The following is a 25,936-nucleotide window of genomic DNA, read 5'->3' as shown; positions in this document are numbered from 1 at the left end:
CAATCAACACCATAAAAACACGAAGGTGTGTGATTATTTAATTTCAGTAAATTTGACTGGAGAATAGACATCAATATCGTATGGCAATAATAAAAGTTTTAATGGTTAGTATAAATATGTTCCCTGATATACTTACGAACCATTTAACGGAATAAGAACACTTTTTAAGATACTGTCAAGCAAACGCTGCAATTTGAAAAAAAATATGCATCACGAAGTTGTAGGTTAAAAACAATTCAACACAGCATTTAAAAAAATATCTTATAAAAAAAATCGAGTCCTTTTACCGTCCGAAAAACTTAGTTTTTGTTAATTTGGAGAATATGATTTATTGAGAAGTATATCATTTTCCTTGTTAAAAGTTAATAGATCCGTACTAATTATCATTTTGCTGATTTCTAAAAGACTTCTAATTTAGTTAAGAGGTAAGTAAAATTTGAAAAACAAATTTTGTTATATAAGATCGATTTTTTAAATATTTGCAAAATAATGTATTATTTTATATAGCAGTTATATTTACTACTTCGATAACTAAACGCATATGTGAGTTTCTTGTGTTGTTGCTTTAATTTTATTCCATTTTATAGTCCAATTAACTAAGCCTTTAAATCGAAATATCAAAAATTCAGCCAAGTTAGCAAAATTTCGATTTAAAGGCTTAGTTAATTGGACTATTTAATAATAATCGCTGAAAGACATTCACGCACCCATTTGTTATAACGAGGCCTCATTTATCTAAACCCCTTATCGCTTTGCGTAATAATGAGGCAAGTTTGTACAAAAGAAACTTGCCAATTAGAAATATTTCACACAATTTAATAAAACAAAATTTTTGTACAAGTCATAAAAATATTTCTAAGTTTAGGAGTCTAATTTTATACAGTTTTGTTCTATCTAATGTAAAATATCTATACCTGAATAGAAAATATTGCTTGCTAGTTTCACTAACCTTCATACTGTTGATATCAGAACCTACCAGTCGTCCTCTGGTTGGTAATGGCACATATTTCAGCTCTAAGGTGCACATGGCACGTACCTAAGGCATGGCTGTGACACTACTGACATTAACCTGTCACAAATGTCATTTTATTCGATTTTGAAGGGAACAACAGACGTCGTTTTTAGTGCATCACTCAGCTTATGAAAACCCATGAGGAGATTTCAATTATTTCACCAATTTATCGACGTAAAACATCTCCAACATGGTCACGCACACAAAAAAAGTAATACAGGTCAGTTATGAGAGAATCGTGAATAGTGAAGTTCCCCAAGGAACTGATCTAGGGCCTATACTGTTTACAGTTTATACAAATACTTTATTTCGATCTCATAAAGGAGATAGTTGGGATAACTGAAAAAAGTTAGTACAATGGTTTAATAAAAGATAAACTCGTTTATTACAGATCTCATATATAGATAAATATAATATTATTGTCTTAGACGTTAGGCGATATTAAAATATTTTCGCACGGTCTCACAATATGGCTTGAATGTAACAATTATACAACTACCCTGTAAAGATTTATCAATCGTTTCGCGCGGACTAGAAAGAAGATTCAAGGAAGGGGCTGGATCAGAAATTGATGTCCCAGTTGGATAGCTCGTCTGGCGGAATGTCGTTATCTTTCCCGAAACAGTCGAAGTTCGAGGTGTCGCAAGGACCTCTGACGGGCTGTTGAATGGGCGCTGGTAGGGTCCTGTTAATGAGGCCGTCCCAGTCGAAGCCCTGGAACCACCTGGAAAGAAATATGTCAAGTCTAACATTAACTTCGAACATATAAGGAAAATTGAAACTGAACAAATGTATGGAGATTAATGTATCGCATATGGAGGATCTCAATTATCATAGAAGTTCCAAATTAACTGCGAAATGCTCTTACTTGTGTTTTTTAATGTCTTGAATCCCCCCTCGCTGATATCCCAGTCTTTCTGAAGGCGCATCTCTGCACAATTTTTTTATTAAACTCTGAGCAGATCTTCCAATATTATGTTTTGCGAAATCGATCATATCGATGCCCTTCAAAATGAGGTTGTAGGTCTTCATGGGGTCAGACGCCGTAAAAGGTGGACTGAAAGAAAAAGAAAATAGAACATTGTACTAAAAAATATATGTAAAACTATCTTACTTTCCCGTCAGCAATTCGTGCATCAAAATTCCTAACGCCCAGTAGTCCACAGACCTGTCGTGACCTTTGTTCAAAATAGTCTCCGGTGCCACGTACTCTGGTGTCCCGCAGAACGTCCAGGTCTTACTGCTATAGCCCAGTCTTTTAGAAAATCCAAAGTCCACCAATTTGACGTAACCCCTGGAGTCGAGGAGTAGATTCTCCGGTTTCAGGTCTCTGTAGATGATACCTCTTGTGTGCAGGTAATCGAAAGCTTCGATAACGCAACTCGCGATGAATCTAGTGGTGTGGTCGTCGAAACACCCCCTGTCTCGCAAAATGGTCCATACTTCTCCTCCTAGGCAAGCTTCTAACATCATGTATACGTATTTTGTGTCTCGGAATGTTCTGTAAAGTCTAGAAACATAAGAAATGGTTATTGATTTCTTTAGAATTTTCATAAATTCACTTAGATATGCAACCAACATTACACAACCAGTGTTATGCCAGTTGCATACCTTGGAAATTATCTACAATTTCCTTACCTGCAAATGAATGGGCTTTTACAGCTCATCATTATATTTCGTTCGCTGTAGATGTGATCCTGCTGTTGAGTATCGACAATGTGTTGCTTCTTCAGGCATTTTAAGGCAAACGTTAGGGAAGGATCGTGCATGTATTGGACCAGTTCTACCCTACCGAATCCTCCTATACCCAGTGTGGCTACCACTTCTAGGTCATCTAGCTTGATATAGTCATACTCTAAAATCAAATATTTTGTCAGAGGTAATTCAAAACGGTTGGATCAATACTTACCTATCTGTTCTATCAGAGCCGTGCCCGACGGTTTGTTCAACCTCTCCTCGTCTCCGTAATCTTTCTCTTTGATTTCGCTCAAGTCTCCTATTAGTTGATTGAACGAATCCCTGTCCAGGGTCAGGCATTCCACTCCTGGGTGTAGGGCGATCACTGATGCAGTTCTGCAATCTTCTTTCAACAGCGCTTGTTCTCCAAAATAGTCCCCACGCTGAAGCACCCTGATTTCCTCTTCGTCTAATCTACCTACAATTAAAAAAAAAATTAATTTGTAAATGACTTGTTAAATAGAATGTATAGGAATGTCATTATTTTCCAATAAAAGTAATGGTTACAAATTTTCGTATTTTGAAATTCTATATTAGTTTAAAAAAAATCATAATCGCTCCAATTTTTTTTTAAATAATGACGTTATCGCTTAGGCCGTCTCTCTCTACCATTACAGCATGTACCGTTCGTCACGAAATACTCTGTACCTTTCAATTTTTCACATTTCAAATATTCCTATTTACTTTTATCTTCACAGCTTCTTATAATTTCGTTTTTGCGTAACTTTCATGCACGTGTTTACGACTGGCACTCTCCCTTGCCGATGTAACTAATTACTCTGTTGCTTGAGAAGTTTTACAAGGCCTGATTAAATTGATGGTGGTAGGTAGGTAAAGCGAATTCGTTACATATCGCACCGTTATGTGTCTGCCTTCCTTTGCAGGTTTTTTCTTAATCACTTAATTTTAGCGGGATTATGAGAGGTGAACACAGAACGGAATAATATTGTTTTTCTTAATAATAACATTTAGTTTTAGTGGTCAAATTGTGTAACGAGACATTAGTATTTTTTCTACTGATTCCAAATTTACAGGATGCATAAATTTTATAAGAATTTCACGAATTATCTGATTGACATCTAGGAGTAAATAGACACAGTCCATCTGATTTTCTTCAGATTTAATAGAAAATCTATTTTTTTTAATGGAACACAGAGTATTTTTATTTATTTGGATAGAAGTACAATAAACAGTCACAAGGATATCAATTTAATAGGTCTTTCTCTAATAGTAATAGAGATACGAGTATATCTAAACAGTATCCTCTGAATGACATATTTAAAACCGATCGAAAAAAATACAGACAATATACCATTTATCACAAGCATCCTGCACACCAAACAGAAAAAGTTTTTAGAAATACATACCTGGAAGTCTTTGTGTTACTTTCACAGATCCACTGCTGATGATGAAGAACGAATCCCCGCTAGCTCCTTGTCGTATGATGTACGCTCCTGCTGGGTAAAATTCCTGCAAAGCACAGTCCTGCTTTATACCAAATATTCTCTTAACACTTCATACGTACCACCTCCAACACGTCAGCGATTTTGGCCAGCACGTCGTTGCTGAGGCTCTGCAGAAGCGGCACCGACTTGAGGAAGTTTATATTGTCTTGCAGTCTTTGAAGCCCTGTGCGCATCATTATCTGTTGGAAGACTTTTCTGTCCAGCATCCATACTTTGGATCCCGTTACAGCTGGAAAAAATAGAGGAAGGTCATTAATAAATATACCAGAAGCTGTACCAATGAGTTGGGAACACAATTGTATGAATGTTGATTGACCATTTAGCTCCCAAAGCACAGGTTTCAAATTTTGATATAATATCAAAAAATAAGAACGTCATAGGGAAAAGGATAACATCCAGTCAAGTCTGTACAAGAACAGCTCGATGATGGACTTACGACTCAGACCTGGGAATCGGTTAGGATTCAATTGCTCATGGATTCATGTAGGACTAAATGAAAGATAAGGCCCAAAAATGAGGGCAAGGAACCTCTGGACATAGAAATTGAAGACAGAACTATTTAGCCAAAGTCACAGACCATTAAGAATAACATTAAGACTGTTAACTCGACATTGTAAACCCAGGAAACTCCTGAGTGAGCTTGATGGAGTTAATTTTGAATTGAGAGAAAATAAAACATATTCCTTTAACTCTTTGCCTGTAAAAATTCGTTTCTAAAAAATGTTATTATTGCAATATAACTTAAGAACAGCACGTACCTCTTATCGACGCAGTTCTTGTACAGTTGTACAAAATGGCAAGTTCGCCAAAGGCCTTTCCAGGCCCCATATGACCCAGAACTTTCCCATCTTTGATCACTTCGAAGTCGCCTTCAGCGGATACAAACAGATGAATGCCAGCTTCTCCTTCACGCACCACCAGGGAACCAGCAGGGAATTCCTTGGAGTACATGGAGTCGACTATTTCCCTCACTTGCGACGTGTCCAAGTTCTTCAGGAAGTCGTTATCCATGATGGCATCTTTGATGAGCTGTTTGGATCTGAAGCAAATTGGACGCTCAATTTAAAGAAGCAGACGATGTAGTAAAGTAATTTTTGTGATTTAAGCTTTCTCTTATGAAGGAAGTAATTTCATCTGGGACTGGTGCATTACCTAAAGTCTTTATCATGCTTCGTAATAGTGATGTGACTAGCTTCCCCAGTAGCTTCGCTAGATTCCGCTGACACTCCCTGTTTCTTCGGCACGCTGCTGCTGTTAAGCGAAGGTTGGCTAGGTGGCGCTCTGTTCGCCATGGCGTGTTGAGCTTGGATGCTCGTGAGGATGTCGCCATCCTGACCGAAGGTTGTGGTCTGCTGAAGAACACTCTATAAAAAATAAATTTAAGTGTAAATAGAGAAAGAGAGAGACAGGAAGAATAGAGATAATGAGTTTAGATACTCCCAACACACCCTGTATATTGTTATTGTCTTGTATATTATTAAATGTGCTATTAAAGCTCGCATTTTAATTTTGTGTGTAACAATTGCTGATTAGATGTATACAAAACCGTTGTTTTAATTTTTTTTCGGTAAACACCATTATTTTTAGAGAGAATATCGAAAAAAAAACTGATAGTACGAAAATAACAGTCACGTCAAGCGAGGAGTAGCTACACATAGCGGGTCACGTAGCCAATATTTGACAGTTCAAGCGTGCCGTGTTTTTATTTTATTTTCTGTGATTTTTATTTAGATTATATTTTATTCGGCGTGGGCCCGTGTAAAAAATAGATTTCAAATAAATTGTAATTATTATACAGCAAAATATATTATTTTTATATGACAATCGATAACTTCTATTGATACATCGCGAATATATAACGGACTGATTATGAGACATTTGCGGAAGCAGTATTGCTTTCCCTGTTCCTTTAAAGAGGTGACTTGTGGCATAACCTGATTATAAATACGAACTGATAACGTAACCCAAGGATGTTTAAGCTGTATAGATATTGTTTATGAAGGAAACTGAACTTGGCACAAAATAGATAGTTACCTATACGTGTCGTGTAAAAGAGCACTGTTTTCATTAGTTATTTCCACAAAGCCAATAGGTTTTATTTAAACAAACTATTTATGTCGGTAAATAACAGCAACTTTGTGTGACGGATTGTAGTTATTTTCTTTAAAATACAGTTTTACCAAAATAAATAAAATCAAAGTTTATCTTTTCACAAAAATATACAAGTAGTGGGTCTTGAATTTGAACAACCCATAGTTTTCCATTCCATGTTTTGTTGTTTTTTAATGGAGTACATTTAATGAATTATGTTTGACGATTAAATCTTGATTTGCCTTCCGCCATTATATTCATTTTCTTTCCTATTAATATTAAATAATTTATTCCGCATAAGCGACGATGTTTTCCAGGACTTAATATTTTAAAATCACTCTCTTTAATTAAGTGTGTTTTTTTATTGTTAATATTTAATAGACCCGCATTACTACAGCAGTAGTTAATGTTATTGTTGTTGTAGTAGTATAGGAAGTTATTTTTATTTATAAGTAGAACTGTCATAACAGGCCGCGCGCCAGAGACGTGCCGGCCATCAATATAAAATAAAGTGTACAACGATTATAAGATTTATGTCATTGTATCAATTTGAAACATGTAAATTGTTTTACGCATCGTTGCCATCGGTTCCACAATCTGGATGGGATCCATTATAGATCGCATCATCAGGTATGTTTCTACCTTTGTTTCGGCGAAACTTATGTCTTAATCTGAAGAGAACGACCGTTCTAGTAATGTAATATTTGCATAATTAAATAATCTACTTCCAGGCTGGTCCGACGTGGTAATTTCCACACGGGGTTGTATTTATTCCAGTAGGAATGTTTTATTATTTACTATATCAAATGGTAGGATAGATGCAATCAGTATGAAGATTAAATCAAACATAAATTGAGTCTTCTGGTTTTCTTTGACAATTGGCCCAATAAATTTTGCTTCACTTCTCTCCTAATTCCACAAAAAGAAAACAAGTACCTAGGTAGTTTTTAAATAAGCGAATATTGTATTGATTAAAAAGAGTTTGGAGACGTAGTTGAGTTAGTTTTTCATTTTCAAGGTCATATGAATGTCAAAAAATGACCTCTATAAAAGTAGTTTGGATCATTGGGGACCATTGGTCACCTTGGATTTGATCTTTAAGGCTATTCGATTACAATCACTTAAATCGTATGTGGAATGATTCATCTTACGATTTTCACAGGTATTACATTCAACAAGCAAGAGATGACCTTGAAACAACCTTGAACATGGCTTTTCAAGATCAATTAAAATAAAATTAGTTCATCATGTTTAATTCCGTACAAAACAGAGGGGAATTAATAAATGTATATTCTCTTTCTTAAGTATGTTTTTCCTTCTATTTAAACCCTAGGCACCTTGGTGAAAAGCATGTTAGATAAAGGGGTACCTATACAGGGTGTCCTTCAAATTTCACGTAGAATCCGAAAATTCAATAATACATAGGGTGTCTCATTTAAAATAACGAAGTTGGTGTCGACTTCGGGTATAACCGGAGGTGCTGATATCGATCGACGCAGTTCCCGGTGGGACAGCCTGTATATGAGACCACAGCAAAGGGCAGGTTGTTTAATTATAACATTAACTTCCTGTTGTTTCTAAATCGCGATGTGCTAAATTAATACGATCACGATACACCCGCCGATTCTGCTAAATTTAAAGGTCTAGGATCGAACGCAAAAATTTTAGCTGGTACTAAGCATTGCGTGACCAAAACTTAAGTAGGTACTTTGCCACACTTCTGCGTTTTTATTATGACCTCATATCTGATAATCGCGTTTTAGGGTTAAATATTTCACAGAGTTCCTAGTTCGTAATGATGCAGTAAACGTGTATAATATTATACAGTATACAGCTGTTTCTTTTTGATAAATTGCTATGAAAAATGTCGCATGTGTGGAATATTTATTCAATTTTAAAAGGATTAGTATTTGGTTAGATTTATTTTACTCTTATGAGGCATGAAATTACAGAGCAAATTAACTTACTGGAAAAGATGAAGGAAATTAACAAAGAAAATTGTACTCTTGACATTAAGAATAACAAAAAATTGTTCCGTTAACATCATTTTAAAATTGTAGTGCATATCTATATTTCCCATTTCAAATGACTTCAAATTCGGTGTGAGTTTAAAGTTTTTTTATGTTACATGTCTAAAACACATTACGGATGCCGGTAAGCTTGAAACGCACAATACATTGAGCGATAATCAAAGTGGACCAGTAGGGCAAATTTGTCCGGCACACGAAACTAGCAAATTTGCAAATTCCGCTTCTATTTCTATATCATATATAAATCCGCCCTAATGACCTACCCTTTTCACGGGACCCCTTGACATTTTTGCAGTAGTAAATTGGTAGTTATTTTAGATTATTCTATTTCCTAATATTTTTGTCTGATCGAAACTTATTTCAGTTCCATTGACTTATGTTAGGTCGACAAGAATAGATTTACATCTACATTCTTTATTCAGAAAAATAATCAAAATATTAATTTCTCACCCATTATATTATATATAGACAGTTTTAGAGCCACTTTAATATATGGTTTTTCTTTATTTTACATATTATCGACGGTAAAATATATGTATGATTCTGGATACATATTCTTTGCAAATTAAAGCAATAGTACAATCTGCATAATTGCAAGATGAACTCTGTTGAGCAGATAATACGGTCGGGAAAGCGATTTTTTAAATGTAAAATATTCACGGAGATCTATATTTTTTTAAATATAAATATGCACACAGCTGGTGAATTGTGGTGGTCTTTTCAGACTGAGAAGGAACAAAACACCCATCCAGTTTCCTAAAAAACGTATTACGACATAAGCGCGCGTATTTGTTCCACTTTAAACACATGTATATTAGGTAGGCACTTTCATAATCAAGCGAGGCTTTGATTTAGAAACAGGTAAATCGATATCTTTACGTATTGTATTTGATGTCATCCCTATCATCTCAACGTGGATGTTACAATACACAAAAATCAATTGTATCTACTTGATGTATTCGTATTCGTAGTTTAATTTACACCGCTTTGCAGTGCCAGCTGAAAGAAGAAATAACCAGTTGCTACTCATTTACATGTTTCGTTTTGCATAAACACAAAAGATAACGATGTGTGGAACAGAAAAAGCAGACCTTTTCAATTCACATTGATTCCGTTTAAAGTGGAACAAGTTCGTAGTATCATCGTTATAAACTGATTTCTATGGTTATTTTTTAAAAACTCATGCCACTCTGACTAAAAACAAAATTAACTCTTCATTATTTCTTCTAGAGACCTTTTCAATTCACATTGATCTCTTTGTGCACTCTGACTAAAATCAAAATTAACTCTTCATTATTTCTTCTATCTAAATGTTGGTCAAATAAATATACTTATATTCAAATCGAAACCACGTAAAATTGTATCACCCAGTGATCACCACATTCTCCATATTTGGCATCTATAGAAATATTTCAGGGCTGTCAATAAGAACAGAGTGGCATAGAATGGAAGTATTGTTTTTACATTAGGAAAGGTAGAATAAAATATCTTACCTTCAGTTTGTGGACTTCCCTCTGTAACCTCAACACCTCAGATTCTTTGCAATTCAAGTTCTTCTTGGCATCGTACAGTTCGGACTGCGAAGTCTCATACTTCAATTCCAAATCTGCCAACTCCTTCTTCAGTCTGCTAACGAGGGACTTGAGGTACTCGTAGTCTTCGTGAGATACCGAACCTCTCCTCTTAGCTTCAGTAAGACTTTTGGAGTTCCTCCTGATCTGCTGGATAGTCTCTTCATCCACAGAGCTCTTGGAAGTCTTCCTCAGATTAGTCGCTACACCGTTACCCATTGGTCCGAATATACCGAAGTCTCTCAGGAACTTTCTCGCTTCTTCTTCGTTGTAGTTGTGGTGGTTCTGGTGTTGAGATTCATACACCAACGCGGTATACTTGTGGTAGTCCAGTTTATTTTTTATTTCCGGGTATAAATTGGAAAGGGACTTGCTCTGTTTTGGCACTAGTTTATCACAATCCTCTTTGGGCACCTCCACGGGTATGGGGAAGTTGATCTCCGGATGGTTCAGGTAGACATTGGCTTTGACTATGTTCCGCGTCGGGGTTTTGGCGAACTTTGGCGTTAAGCAAACCTGGGGATGTCGCGGTGAGTGCTGGAACTCGTGTATCTCTGGACTGGAGAGCCTCTTCGTGTCCGCTCTGGGGTAGATGTTAGATAGGCTGGGGTTCGACGAGCGCTTCTCGGACGAGAATTGGGAGTCGTAGGAATGGCGAAAGCCGTTGGCTTCATTGTTGCACCCGCACTTTGCGTATAGACTTCCGCACGTGTGGGACTTTTTGAAGACCGCGCGCGTCGACTCACCTGCCTTGGAAGGGGAGGATTCGCACTCAGGTAGCGACTCCTTGTGCGCATGGACCAGCATCGCCGAAAGTTCCGTCACCGACGCGGGATACGACTTCAAACTATAGGACTCCTCGACCATCAGGTTACTTATTTGATTTAAATAGGATGACGTCCTGTCGTGGAGCCCAGATTTGGTCATCGGGAAGGTTTCAGTCTGAAAATAAACACAAGGATTGGAAGATTTTGAGATAATATTGATACGGGTCGGTGTTTATTCGCTATTAATATCGTACCGGTTGGAGGGAATCGAAATCGTGGAAAAAGCCACGTTTTCCCGGTTTCAATAACGCTGATAAAATCTGATATGGATTCTTCTGTTATGTAGCACCGTGTAAACATTTTCACTTTATTAATTGTAAGACGAAAAACGTAAGCTAATGCCGGGTAAATTAATTCAAATCTACACAGGGTGTTAATGCCATACTCCGCCAAGATATTTGACTTACATTGATGAAACTTAAGCCGAATAAGACGGCAAAAATTTGCTGAGCTGGTACATAAGACTGTCAACCAGTGGCGTCGTTAGAAACCCTAGCTGTTAAATATTTTAAAAATTAAACAAGTACATTTAAAACGGTTGGTATTTTCTAAGAAAAATTAATATCTTTCGTTTTATTCGAAAATATTAGCCATTTCACAAGTTATTTTAAATTTTTATTTTAAAATAAATAACTATATTCACAAAGAAATACAGGAATATTTTGTATTTTAATACAATGTAATTATGGAAAGTCCAGTCATTTCAGAGGCGTAGGAATTTTTAAATTTCTGAACGATAGTAACGTCCTAAAATAATTTAAATTGCTACAATTTGTTTTACTTGTATTTCTAATAAAATAATCCTCATATTTTTTTTTCTGAAGCAAATAGTTTAGAAATTATTTCCATTTAGTATGAGGTATTAAACAAAAATTTACCAGCTTTAAAAACTTACCAGTGGCGGAGGTGTGGGCATCATAGATTATTATTTGCCAAAAAAATATATATCACCCTGTATAATATTACAAATAAAATAGGTCATTGTAAAGTGTAAAGAAACAAAAAGAGAAGATATGGCGCATATGATGACCTATTTTTATTTGTAATTTGACCGATGATATCCAGACTCCGCCACTGGTGAGTTTCTAAAGCTAGTATTTTTTTTTTTTCATACCTACTATCATACTCAATAGTTAAATTATCGCAAGCGGTTTAAAAATTAAAAATTAAAAACTGATTTTTTTTTAACTTGATCTCACATTTATATAACAAAAAACCCTTATTTTTAGCTACAGAATACGCCCCTGGATTTTTGACCTCTTTTACTTAAGAAACACCCTGTATATAAGAAATGTAAAATTTCGAAGTCACTGATTGTGAGTATTTTGGAAATTGGAAAAAGTGCTTTTAATTTCTAATGGCATTTCGAAGAAAAAAGTGTTTTCCATTTTCTTTGATATACTAATACTACTAATAAACTAATTGAATAAATTTAATGTATTTATTATATTTTACAAATATTTACTAAAAAATTTAAAATAAGCCTTTAGGCAGTTTTAGTTAGACATACATATAACTTAAAAGTGATAACAATGATTTATCAAAATTTCAAAAAACCAATTGACGTCGAAATTAAGATGTATATAAGTAATTTTATTTTATTTTTTTATGGAACGAACAGGTTTGGATTTATTTTCAAATTATTCAACTGTGGTATCAACTCATTTTAAAATTATAAAATAATGATTCGAAATTCGCTTTTCGAATAAAATTAAATATATATTTTTAATCAAATAACGTTGAGAATTAAATCCAAAAAATGTCTTCAGGTACCTCTTCCACAGGTTGATATACAGAGTGTTAATAAAATTAAAGAGGCGATTGCGTTTTTTAAACATATTTGACAGTTTGAAATTTTAAAAAGTAACGTCAGCCAGATCGTTTTTCGAAATGTCGATTTATTCAAATATTGCAGGCTTATTTTAATTTAAAAATATTAATAATTCAAAAATGGCTCGTTTTTCGAATATTCGAATATCTTTTTTGTTGGAAATATTGAACGTAATTAGTTAAATGTACTTATCAAATTTCCAAAACATTCAGTTGCATAGAAATTCTAGGAAATTTAATGATGGCGTTTCCTAATAACTCCGCCAAGTCATTAGCCAAAATTGTATCATTCTACGTTGGGCATCTGAAGAGATATTTAAATAAATGTGATATATTTTTTTCAACTTCAGTGCGTTGTATCTGGAAAACAAATCCAGTTTTGAAAGTTTGTCAAAGTATAAAATTAACTCCCAAAATGTACACATTTAAAAGACTAATCCAGGTGTTGCAATCTCTCACCGATAAAACTGTGCAGGTAATCCTCTGATTAAAAATAAGAAATCCAATCCGTAACCGGTTGAATCGCCAGATTTAAAAACAATATCGTCTCAGTCTTACTTAATGCTAGTCAACAAGTCGTATAAAGAAAATAATAATCCATTACAAGTCATTTTGATGACGAAGATACGTAAAACTTTTTTCATATTAGTAACCGGAGAATAACCTCTAGAATCTTATTAATGAAATATTGGAACAGTCATAAGCGTCTGAAAGGGGATGCGCAAGAGAATAGTTTTTATAACTTATAGTAATAGCATTAAAAAAACAATGATGATACATTACTTGTATTTGTCGCCAAAGGGTTGTCGCCAAATAAAAAAAGTATTGAGTGTCGGTTTGTTAGAGATTTCAACGTGATTTTTAATAGTTAATTTGTCTTATTTAAAATTTAAAAAAAGGGAAGCGAATACTATCCTCATTAATGTACCAACTATTTGAAAGACAGCAGCCTCAGTTTAATTAACTAAGTAATCCACCTCAGATTTAGATCTGAATTTGCTAGATGTAGGAGTGTGATCAGTTTTAAGTCATTTTTAAAATCCAATCCATAGTAACTTTAGTAAACAATAACAGCACCACTTTATCTCAGAATAGTATCAAAATATCTGGATTAGCATCCTTCATCTGTCAATTTCTGTTGTAAATGAGATATTTTTCCCACTTACTTGATCACTCTCTTGTATATTTTTAGAACTGTTTACAGCCCTACTAAGTTATACTGGGAAATACATATTTACTTATCTAGATATCAGGTTTATTAATAGAATCGTGATAATTTTGATTGCATTTGTAAATCCACCATTTACTTTATCGATCGGGAAGTGTCGAGTGTTAATTATTTTCTTAATTATTGACAGTCCGTCAGGCAAACGAGAGGTTCAAACAGTTTAATGAGCTTTTGAAAAGAATTAGAAAAACTACAGATTAAATACAACGAAATACTTTCATATTTCTAATTTTATATTTGCAATAGTATACAAGCATTGGAAAACATGTTTAGATACATCCATTACTAAAATTGATAATTACTAAATTGCTGTCTATAAAACCCTTTGCAAAACAAACATTAATAAAACACCTACAGGGACTCATATTTTTACAATTAACCATGATCCGGATGCTATTTTTTTGATAGGTTCTTTGAAGGCTTATTTATTAAATAAACAAGAGATACGCCAATGTCAACAAATACAATCCAATATGGAAAATCTACAAATAAACTCAAAATATATATTTATTAGAATTCGATGCAGATTTCGAGAAATTCATTGCTTTCATGTCACGATTAGTTACTTGAACAGTTTTATGAACTCTTAAAATAGCGAGTACTATCTAATTTTTTAATTTAAGTTGATGATAAATGTTTTTGAAAACAATTTTTTAATTTGTTTGTACAAATAAAAAAACTTTTTTGCAAACTATAAGAAATAAACTAGAAGTAGGTATATCTAAATATAATATAGAGTTCCATTTGAAAAAATTAAGATATCCATAATTGATTCAAAATTTGCAAATTCTAAATTACTATTTTTCTATTTGAAATGTATTATGTAGGTCCTTCAAAGTTTTGGTGGTCGTGGGTATGTTGGCATAAACCTTAGATTTCAAAAAACCACGAAGAAAAAAGTCCAACGACATTAAATCATTCTCATCACCAAAACGAGAAATTACTCTACCAGGAAATGACTCATGCAATAATTCAATTGTTTCTCGTGCTGTATGGCATGTGTTGAATTGATTTGCTGTACCCTTTAATAGAAATACTTATTATATTATTAATATTACCAGAGTTATGCAAGACTTATCACGTATCTTAGAAGAAAACTGATTCAACATTTGCTCAAAAAAATCCAGTTCTTCTAAATAATAAAATAATATCTAGTAGCTTTCCTATCTCTCATTTTAATGTCTCTGTACACACGGTTTTAATTAAATAAATAAATTTAAATAAATAGATGTGTTATATCAGCGTTTATGTTAAAGTAAAAGCAGGTGTTATGAACGATAACGAATGAAATATATATTATTGTAGCCATATTTATATGCGAAAATACATATAGGTACTTGATATTAACCTTAAAATTTTACACTTAATAAAAACAACCTTCTATAGTTGTAACTATGCGTCACAATATCGCGAATATTATTGTTTACTTTATTATGAATTTAACAACATTATTTTCTATTGACAAGTTTCATTCAATAACTGAAAACTAATGTTAAACAAATACAAATCAATTTGTAAATGTGTGAAAAATGAAAACATATCAATATATGTTTCTGAGAAATAAGTAAATGAACGTTGTTGTTGAGTAAGTTGGTTAAAATGAGTAAATGTTAATTAATGGTCTAAGTTAATGCTATGTTTCTGTTTAAAATCTGTGTTATACATGGATTATTATAATCCTATTTCTTTATTTTATAACTACACGTGATTATAACCCTTGGTGTATTATTCTATTAAAAGATTTTATGAAACATTTGATTATCTAAGTTAATTATACGTAATTCAATTTAATGCACATTCCAGAATTAAAAATATGTAGAGATAAAAATGGAAAATTATAAGAAACCTCTACACTTATTTCTGAGCAAAAAATGTCATAAATCCAGTGAGATGTTGAGGCATGCTCTTCTAACTTTTAAATATATTCCTACCATCCTTAGATAAACATTTTTTCGTCTGTCTCTTCGAGAAACAGATGCCATAAAACTCTTGTATTTATTCACACATTGTTCTGATTTTAAGGAGCATTTTCGTCGATATTTTCATTGTTTGTTCAAAAAATATTCCGCTTTTACCTTATGGTAATAGAGTTAAAATTAAAATCGATATCACATGGTACTTGTAAAGTATCCCATTGTCGTCGGAGAATATGTAAATAACTATTGTATTTGAAACTGGAACCCCTGTTATTGGTTCTTTCAAATTCAAAACTTGTAGGTTATCCATTTGCTCCCGAATAATTACCATCTCAATGCTCTGCAGATAAAAAGTACTATTTGCGTAAACACGGACACGTCTGGCGTTATATTTATCGAATTTAAATTGAGAAATATCGAGGCAAACGCAAACTCCTTAAATGTCACCGACTATTATATAACTTAATTTCAGCAGATGCTGAAGATGTGACAAATATGAATATTTTATTTTTGGAACGATGAGGCAAACAATTATAAAATTTGAGAGCAACAATCAAAATTTAGATTTACACACTTGATTCCGAATAATTACATTTTTTTCTCATCTAAATATGCATGTTTTTATTATTCAAAAAATGAATTTATCTACCTCGCATTTTGAAAGTTGTGACAGTACCTTTAATCGGACCTACAATTTGAGAATGTCAATGTCAAAAAACGGTGGTATTTTTTAATGGGTCGCTTAATTACGTCTTTAAGATTACAATGACGCTTTCAGATCATGTTTGGTTGAAAATTAACTCCTGTACAGAGGCTTAAAGTTCATAACTTTTGGAGCCTACGTTATAAACAAATTGAATTGTGCGAAAACTATTGCACCTGCAGCGCCCACTTTTGGCACACTTAAAGTATGACAAAACCCTCAACTTGTCATAGGTTTTATAAAATTTTAACAATAAATGCGATAGTTATAAACAAATTAAAAAATGGGCACTTTTCTTGTTTTTTTGCAATAACTTTTTTGTTTATTCACCGATTTTAATGTAACAAGTCTCATTTTATAGATAATTTTATTCCCTACAAGTCACTTTTTGCTAAAATTGCTGGTTTTCCCTGCAAAGTGAAAAAACTGTTTTTATCACTTATTTGTTTAAATAGAAAAGTTAGCTATTAAAATTTTTTGACTCACAAAATGAGAGGTGTCTTGTATTATGTTTCTTTAGACAGTTTTATATAATTTCGCGGATAGGAATTTTTTCGAGTAAAAATTTTATTTGCCTGGTGTACTATGTTGCGACATATTTGTTGTAACCATATTAATATTTTCATTCGTAATCTGACTACGGTCCTGTTAAGCTCTGCGCCGCACTAAGCCTAGTGGTAACACTGAAAGAGATGCACGAGTCATTATGTTTGATGTTTAAACTCGTTTTAATTCCTCTTCGTGACGATATATCTATCTCGACAGTACATTTCTCGAATAAAACATAAATTGGTAGTGGTTTGCAAGCTGTGGGCAACCCATTGAAAGGTCGTTTTACTTAACATTTCATTAATAGCCTTCAAGAAAGCGTATTGTTTCTTTTTGCATATTTGAAATTTTGATATAATTGTACTTGATTAAGAACACTCTACCAGTGACGTAATAGCGGGAAATACAGCGCCACCAACGCTTGTGGTCTCTTAAGAGTTTAATATGTTGTACAATTTACATTTATTTCCATAAATTAAGATGTTCCATTTCGTATACCACATGACTCGCTGCTGGTATATGATTTGTTTTTATCCAATTCGGTGCATGTTGATGCTGATGATGGCCAGTAAAACTGAAATTATAGTTCAATAGTAGTCATGAATTAGACACTTTGTCTAGTTTGCAGTTGTGCTCAGTGATCTCTTAATAATAGGATTATTTTTTTTTAATATTAAGTATTTCTGATATATACGTTAATATTCTGTTTTTGGTATTTATTTTTATAATGATGACATTAACAAAAGATAGTGTAGCCTTGGAGTGTGTGAATGTTGATTCCTTGTCAATTATATAACAATCGTACACGTAAACGTCAATGTAATTGATATATGGCAACTTATTTATAATTAAAGTTGTTTAAATGTAGCTATTTATAGAATATACGTATTATGCGAACTAGAGAACAGGTTTCGTATAATATATTATATATAAAAAAGCGTGATTAAGTTCATATGGTACAAACATTTCATTAAATAAAACATAAATAAAATGACAGGCACAATCTTGAATAAAATATTTCGTATATTTACTTTAAAAATGTTCATGTGGCAACGCTGCCGCTTCATTTAATGCTGGAATGGCGTCATTCTATTCTTCTGTACCTATTCGTACATTATTATCAGTGGACAAACAATACCCGTCCTAAATTGTTTGATTTGCTTTCGAAAATTTTTAGTAATTATTCAATTCCAAACGGCGGGACAACCAACGTCATTCTCCGATGAGTAACACGTTAAAAATATACCAACAAAAGATTAAACAATTATACATGCAAATTTGTGTTTGTTTATACAGTAGAAGATATTTATAACCGTCAAATATGTTCAGATTTTTCTAAAGCAATGAAATTAAAATGGCAAACAAAAGCCAATTTCTAAGGTATACACTACTTATCTGGTTGTAAAAGACTATATTGCCAACTTCATTGTTAAATTAGTACGAAACGGTAACTGTTGTTGCCTTTAGTTAAATTGATATATTTAGTTATTGTCGCATTTTTTGCTCTGGCAATATCTATTGACAGCGAGGATTGCTCAAGAAAGAGCAGCAAAAACAGCGACATATTTATTTATGAGCAACTATAGTGTTAAAAAAAAGTTGTGTACTTTAAAATCCTAGAAAATTGATTATAACTTTATTACTTGCAATTTGTTTTTTTTTTAAATTATATAACCTTACATGTTTTTGCGCAGTCTTTCTCATCCCTACAAGATGTATTTATCTGTTGACCTGTTTGTAACCTGCTGTTTACGTCATGCTGTGATTTTTTTAATGAAAATTCGATAGTTATACATACATTATATACATACAAGTGGGTAAATAAATAATAAACTATTTTAAACTCTCCAATATCTGGAGAGATATCTGTATATAGAAAGTGTCATTAAGTGTCATTAAAGATAATACAAAAGGCGATTAAAAGATCAAGCTTAGATTGTATACGTTTTCAGTTTATTTTTGGTCGCGAAGATTTAATCTTGCGGATAAAAAAACGTACCTTGCTGAAAAGATTACACTTGATATTTAATAAGACTTAGCGAGAGTTTTTGTTGAATCTCTTTATTTTTAGCTTGAATATTTGCCATGGCAAAGGAAAAGTAGGAATATATCAGAGGCAATGTTCTTTCAGTTTCACTTTTCAAATCCCTTTGAAAGTTTTTGCTGCCGCTACTAACTGATACTGAAAGTTGTGAACCGTATGTTATCAACAATTTTTTTAAGCAAAATATTAATTGTCCATTTCCTACTTCTTCTATATGATTTTATTGGCTATGGTCTTAAATTTATAACAACTAAATCGTACCGTCACAAATCACTAAGTACTCCAAATATTATTTTAATTTTTATCTACTTCATAATTGTTGAGTCGTAAGAAATTATGTATCAAAAATGGCAAATATGTCAGTTGCACACCTAAATCACATGCTATTTTGCGTTATAAATATTGATAAACATATTAAGCAGTGATAAAATGATTACATTTTTTAATAATATTAATATTGTCAGCTATTGCTGTAAAATTTAAGAAAAACATGTCAACCTGTGATCATAGTTTTGTTAAGCTTTCTTGCTGCGTGAGAAAATTAATCAATTACAGAGCAATTCTTATCTGAACGTTTGTAAATCCACGAATTCGTACGGATTTTAGAGATTTAAGGCATTACAAAAGAGTAATTTGTGCCAAAAACCGAAGTGTTGGTACGTACTGATAAAATTTTCAACTTTTTTATACCGTTGTTCCTCATACCTTTCAATAAACTCAAAGCCAACTACTATACGTCAAATACAGAAACAAAAGATACACGTTTACGAAATCCACAGCCATCTAAATTTAGTAGTTATCAAAATGGGAGACCTTATTGGTGTTTATGTCACTCATCATTATTAAAAATCGGAGGAAATTAATTGTACCTACGTTATATTTTTGCGCTGCAAAAAAACAAAAGAAGGAAATACGCCAGTCAATAACCTACTTTACCAGCATTGGCCGCACTGTTATCATCTTTGTGCCGGATGGTCCACTTAGGGCTAGAGTGGAATACAATGAAAGCCCGTACAGACGTTTCGGATTAGATAAGTCCATCGGGAGGAGCGTAAAAATAATATAGCTTGGATGTGAGCGTTACCAGAGGCACCTGTCACTCAATTCGCATTAATTGGAACACTGTAATTGAATTAGCTCGAATTAGAAATATTTTTTATGAACGTGCAATAAAAATGTGGTTTGGATGGGACATAATTAAAAAAAATTATACAAGTATTTATAACGTTGCTGATATTGAACAATTTGGACTTTCAGGAAACTCTATTGATATTTACGACAATATAATAGACCAGGGCGGATCTGTTTTAAGGTGGATGTGAGAGGGGGCAAGCTATTTTTTTCTGGATTACCTTCAGTACAACTCACATAATAAAAGTAAACTTTAGAGTATAATAAAACAACACACCAAATTTCATTAAAATCGATCTTACTTATACAGGGTCGGAAAGTCCCCATGGTTCATCAGCCCTTACGTGAGAGTGATAAAGTAAGTCATAGAAATCCATGCGATAGAGAAAGTTGGCTATAATGAAGACGTCTAATAGTCACCGCCCATTTCGCCCTTCCACAAATAAGAAGTGACTGTATATACTACACTTATATCTTGGAACCTATGCATTTTGGAAGAATATTGACGAGGAAAAAAGTTTTAGAATTGAATTTTGCACAATATACTGTACGTTAAAAATGTTTAAATTTATTGTTGTAAACAGCATTAATTGATGAAAAAGGCAAATTAATCAAGTTTTTTGGATAATTTTTTTAAAATATTTTAATTGCTCCGAGTGCATTCTAATTTTGATAAAAGAAACTTTAGAGTATAATAAAACAACACACCAAATTTCATTAAAATCGGTTCGATAGTTTTCGCAAAATAAGTTTTTGAAAAAAATTTTGAAAAAAAATTTTCGAATTTTCAAAATGTTACACAGCCTCAAATAAAGCATCTAGATACTTGAAAATTTTTTCACATAGAAAAGACCGCTCAACCTTTCAAATTGTTTTTGAAAAATTGAAATTGGTTGATTAGGACGACCACAGTAAATTTTTAAAGTTAACACTTTTAGATTACATTTATCAATTTGCAATTTAGTTTTTTTCAAAAATTATAATTTTAAAGTACTATTTTTTCTTAATTTTATCTGTATTTAACAAAACAATAAATTTCCAAATAATTTTTTTTATTTGTTTAAACAAATATTATTTAAATAATTGTAATAATTATAACTAAATACATTTATATTCAAAGTGTTGAAATATATAAGTAAAAAAAAATTTCATTGAAAAAATGCAATAGCATAGGGTAAAATATACAGTCTATTTAATGCATAAATAATAAACTTTGTTTATAACAAAATATGTGCAAATTAGACAGTTGGTATTATGACATTTGAATTCCTTGGCTCGCGAGACATCGGATTAAATAAAAAAGATCGAAATTGGTCCATTAAAACCCGAGATAATGCAATTTTTCGCATTTTGAACCTCCGAATTCTATCTCGAAGCCCCCTCCCTCACCTTTCGTGTTTTGAGTCACTTTTCGCGCGTGCGAGCGACAGCTTTTCCTCAGATTTATCTATGTTGCCGATAACTTATGGATATGAAATTTTTTTCCAGATTAGAACTCGGAAAACCGAAGCCACTGGATTAAAGATTATTGCTAAATTGTTTATAAATTAACGGTAAATGCCGATAAACTTTTACCGCTTATATCTCGAGAACCAATAAACGGAATTTAACTTTTTTTAAAAAAGAAGCGTCTTTCCGAGTACTTTAAAATTATAATTTTTGAAAAAAACTAAATTGCAAATTGATAAATGTAATCTAATTGTTTAAAAATAAAAAAAAATAGAAGTTTACTGTGGACGTCCTAATCAACCGATTTCAATGTTTCAAAAACCAATTGAAAGGTTGAACGGTCTTTTCTATGTGAAAAAATTTTCAATTATCTAAATGCTTTATTTGAGGCGGTGCAACATTTTAAAAATTCGAAAATATTTTTTCAAAATTTTGTTCAAAAAATTATTATGCAAAAACTGTCGAATCGAATTTAATGAAATTTGGTGTGTTGTTTTATTATACTGTAAAGTTTTTTTTACAAAAATTAGAATGCCCTCGGAGTAATTAAAATATTTAAAAACAATTATCCAAAGAACTTGATTATTTTGCCTTTTTTCATCAATTATTGCTATTTTGAAACATCGGTAATAAATTTAAACGTTCTTAACTTCCAGTGCAAAATTCAATTCTAAAACTTTTTTTCCTCTTCACTATTCTTCCAAAATGCATAGGTTCCAAGATATAAGTAAAAATTCAGATAAAATAGGATTTTTTTTAATTTTTTAAACATTTTTGCAATTTTGAAAATGTTCCGGACCCAAGGATCTACACTTTTATTTCACCTTTCACAGGTTTACGAAATCATTTCTTTTAAATCATTGTTTAAATGTACCACTTAATGTACATAAATATCAATAAAGTTCTATCTATCTATCTATTATGTGAGTTGTATTGAAGGTATTCCAGCAAAAATTAGCATGCCCCCTCTTACGTCCAATAAGTGGGATATTTCCACAGATAAACCCTGGTCTAAATGGGTGTTACGAGATTTGTAGAAATGGCATATTGGAAACAAAACGTGCTCCTTCCCTTGGAGTTTCTATATAAGGTCATTAGGTCACTGACCTCCCACATAAATCTACGATAAGAAGGGAAGTTTATTCAGAAGAATCTTTACGTTTCTTGTACCATTGTGTTTCCTAAAATGCTCATTATAGAAACATTGTTGATAAAGCAGATAAACGACTTAAGTGGAATAGAATAGAGAAGATAAAGGAGGGCAATATATAAGGACGAAGCTCCATCATATTTTAAAGAAATCCAGGAAGTTCAACTTGAATAGAATCTTCTAAAAATCACTAGATGCAGTATAAAATTGCTAGTCTTGGCAACACTGCAACGCTTTGAGAAGAACCGCTCTCTTTACACAGATCTGGTTACCATATCCAATTTGAAAATCTGGAATATCCATGAATCACTTTGCGGCGGCTTGGATATTTTGAAAAAATTACTGTTCAAAAATGTATTTTAAGAATCGCATCACACGTAATTTTAAAAATCTCATACCCACCGTCGACCTTCGACTTATTTTTGGTCCAAAATCTGTATAAAAACCGCTTATAATTTTGTAACTTTCCTCCTAGCGGTCATAAAAAGAATTTGCAGACAAATACAAGTTATTATTGTAATTAATCTTTGAGAAACGACAAACCACAAAGCTATTTATAGACACACAATAAGCGGTGGTCAGGTAGGTACCCAACAAAAATAAATATTCAACTTCAAATGTCTGCTTTGCCAGAAAAAAAATCTTGGTAAACAATGAGTTGGGAAATATTATTGTTGAATATTTCTGACGAATGTTTTATTCGTTTCAGGAATTAACTGTTTTAATAAGTTTTAGGGCAAAACAATTGTGGAATAATTGAATTTTTCATCAATGAAGTGTATATTTTTCCTTCCTTAATATTTAATATATTTTCAATGCGCAGGCTTTTACTATAATAATGAGAATGAATATTTTTGCTACTTTCTGGAACTGAATTTCAAAGAAAACAGCTCTTGGTCTTAATACAATATAATTTCTAAGGCAATTAACGTTTAAGTAGACATTTCAAACAATGAAGCACCTGCTAGTAAAGAATTATTGGGGAATCAAACACATTACAATTTTTCATTTAATCATTGTGCAATATTATCATTGACATTTTCCGAAATTTTAACCGAGCATGACAAAAAAATGTCTCCCAGTGTAACTAAAGAAAAACATTCACCGCATTTCCTGATATTATAGAAATAATAGAAGAATTTAATTCTTACCTTTGTTAATCATCTGCCACAAAACTCACGTAAAACACAAGTCATCATAACTTTTAAAAAAACACTCACACAAGAAGGTTATTTATAAACGTACTTTACTTGTTAAGTGGACACTTATTCAAAATAAAACGCTGCCAAAGCGTCCGCTACAACTATTTGGCGAACGTGCATTAATCTAGCGGACTTAATTCCATCTAATTCAGCAGTCCCCACCGACCTTGCCATCCTCATTACCGAGCAGTATTATCACTGTAATCTTATCACTGTTCGTAGATGGCCGGGCGTATTGGTTTATTTTTACCGCCCTGTGTGTGCCGCTGGTCCTTCCGATTGTGGATACCCCATAGACGCTACCTACACCAAACGCTAAATACTTTTATGGCGATATCACAAACAGCAATTTATTTAATAACAAATTGTGCCGGTTGACCTTCGGTTTATTTTCGTATCTCCAAAATAGAAATTGTGCTCCGGTTTATTGTGTGGAATAGCGGATCGATAGGTTTTAGGGATTGGGATGTTAAAAATAGGATTGTAGGTTTGGGAGTGCCGCAAGGTTCGGCCCTAGGCCCTGTTCGTTTCGTTTTTCATGTCGATAATAGTCGTTTCAGCAGCAGTGCGTACTGATGAAAATTAAATCATTTCGGGTACACTTATAGCACTTCCTTTTTACATCTTTCTTATAGGCCAAGGGTCGGCAACTGGCGGACCGCGGTCCAGGTCCGGACCGCGGAAGGTAAAATACTGGACCGCCAAAATTTTTTGAAAGTATAAATTACTCAAATAAATTATTTAAAAAATGTTTTTTTACATTTAAGTGCCAATCTTATCATTTTTTTAGTATTTTACAATGGTGTGAGTGTGTGAGTTCTTAATGGTTAGTAAGCAGATTAAATTTGAGTCCAAATTAAAATAAAAAAATAATTATATTATAATAATAAAATTACTTGCCGACCCCTGTTATAGGCTATTGAATACAGGATTTTAAAAGAAACTATGGGTCATTTTAGATGAAAGAACTGCTGAGTGCTATTAAATTAGGTGGAAATTGGAGATAGGGGTGAAAATGTACCCCTTTCAGTTTTTTAATTGTAGCTCGAAAACGAAGCAAAATTTCGCTATAATTCACAGGAAAAATTATTTAGAAAATTGAATTTCCCAGCGAAAATAAGGGGTTGTAAAGTATTTTAGGATGAAAATTGACTGATATATGGCCGCTCAAACTTAGCCAAATTTTCGATTTTCGTTGCGTTTATACATTTTAATTCTCATTTTTTGCAAAAAAGGAAGGAAATAAGACGTTCAATGATTTTCATCGCATGACTTGTTCGAAGGGTCATTAAAAATGAAAAAATCACGGGGTGCTATTAAATTAGAGGGTTGAAATTGAAGATAAGGGTGAAAAAGCACTTTTGCAGTTTTTTAAATATAGCACGAAAACGAAGCAAAATTTCGGTATAGTTCATAGGAAAAATTTTGTAGAAAATTGAATTTCTCATCGAAATGGCTTATTTAAAAAATGTAAAAGAAAAATTTTATGTAAAAAATCGTTAATAACCTAAACAATTTTAAAGAAAGCAAAAAATAAGATTTTTTGATTTTTTTACTTTTTTAATAAAATAATTTAGTAAAAACTTGAAAATTTAAGTACAATAAAGTTTATTAATATTGTATATACAGTGTGTCCACGGATGTAGTTAACAAAAGGAGAAACTCTTTTGTTTTTGACTTTATCGAAAAATGTTACTCTTTATAAAAAGTTTTGACCCTCGAATGAGATTGTCATACAAACGTCTTAGAATAGATACACAGGGTGCTCATAAATTTAAAAAACAAGAAAATACTCAAGAGAGAAATACCATTATTTATCATTTTTATTAAACAAATCTGTTTATAACCTCAAATAATGTTCTAATACAAATTTTAAAATAAAAATTTCAATTTTTGAAATAAATAATTTTTCCTATGAACTATAGCGAAATTTTGCTTCGTTTTCGAGCTACAATTAAAAAACTGAAACGGGTGCATTTTCACCCGTACCTCCAATTTCC

The 25,936-nt window shown here is 32.6% G+C and overlaps 1 protein-coding gene across 1 annotated transcript; it reads right to left on the bottom strand.

The window, feature by feature from the left end:
• Window positions 1-1,379: 1,379 nt before the first annotated feature.
• Window positions 1,380-24,241, bottom strand: LOC108908291 (cGMP-dependent protein kinase, isozyme 1). The gene is made up of 11 exons (XM_018712304.1): window positions 23,886-24,241; window positions 9,830-10,849; window positions 5,368-5,579; window positions 4,974-5,254; window positions 4,275-4,444; window positions 4,117-4,219; window positions 2,922-3,167; window positions 2,651-2,867; window positions 2,127-2,522; window positions 1,881-2,069; window positions 1,380-1,736 (listed from the first exon to the last, which is right to left on the bottom strand). Exons 2-11 carry the CDS (start codon window positions 10,832-10,834, stop codon window positions 1,574-1,576), a joined length of 2,982 nt encoding a protein of 993 aa, XP_018567820.1. The 5' UTR covers window positions 10,835-10,849; window positions 23,886-24,241; the 3' UTR covers window positions 1,380-1,573.
• Window positions 24,242-25,936: the final 1,695 nt, after the last annotated feature.

The sequence above is a fragment of the Anoplophora glabripennis genome, unplaced genomic scaffold (genome assembly GCF_000390285.2).
Source record: "Anoplophora glabripennis isolate ALB-LARVAE unplaced genomic scaffold, Agla_2.0 scaffold18, whole genome shotgun sequence".
NCBI lineage: Eukaryota > Metazoa > Arthropoda > Insecta > Coleoptera > Cerambycidae > Anoplophora > Anoplophora glabripennis.
Note: the sequence above shows the minus strand (reverse complement) of the source record. Positions and strands in the feature narration are given on the sequence as shown.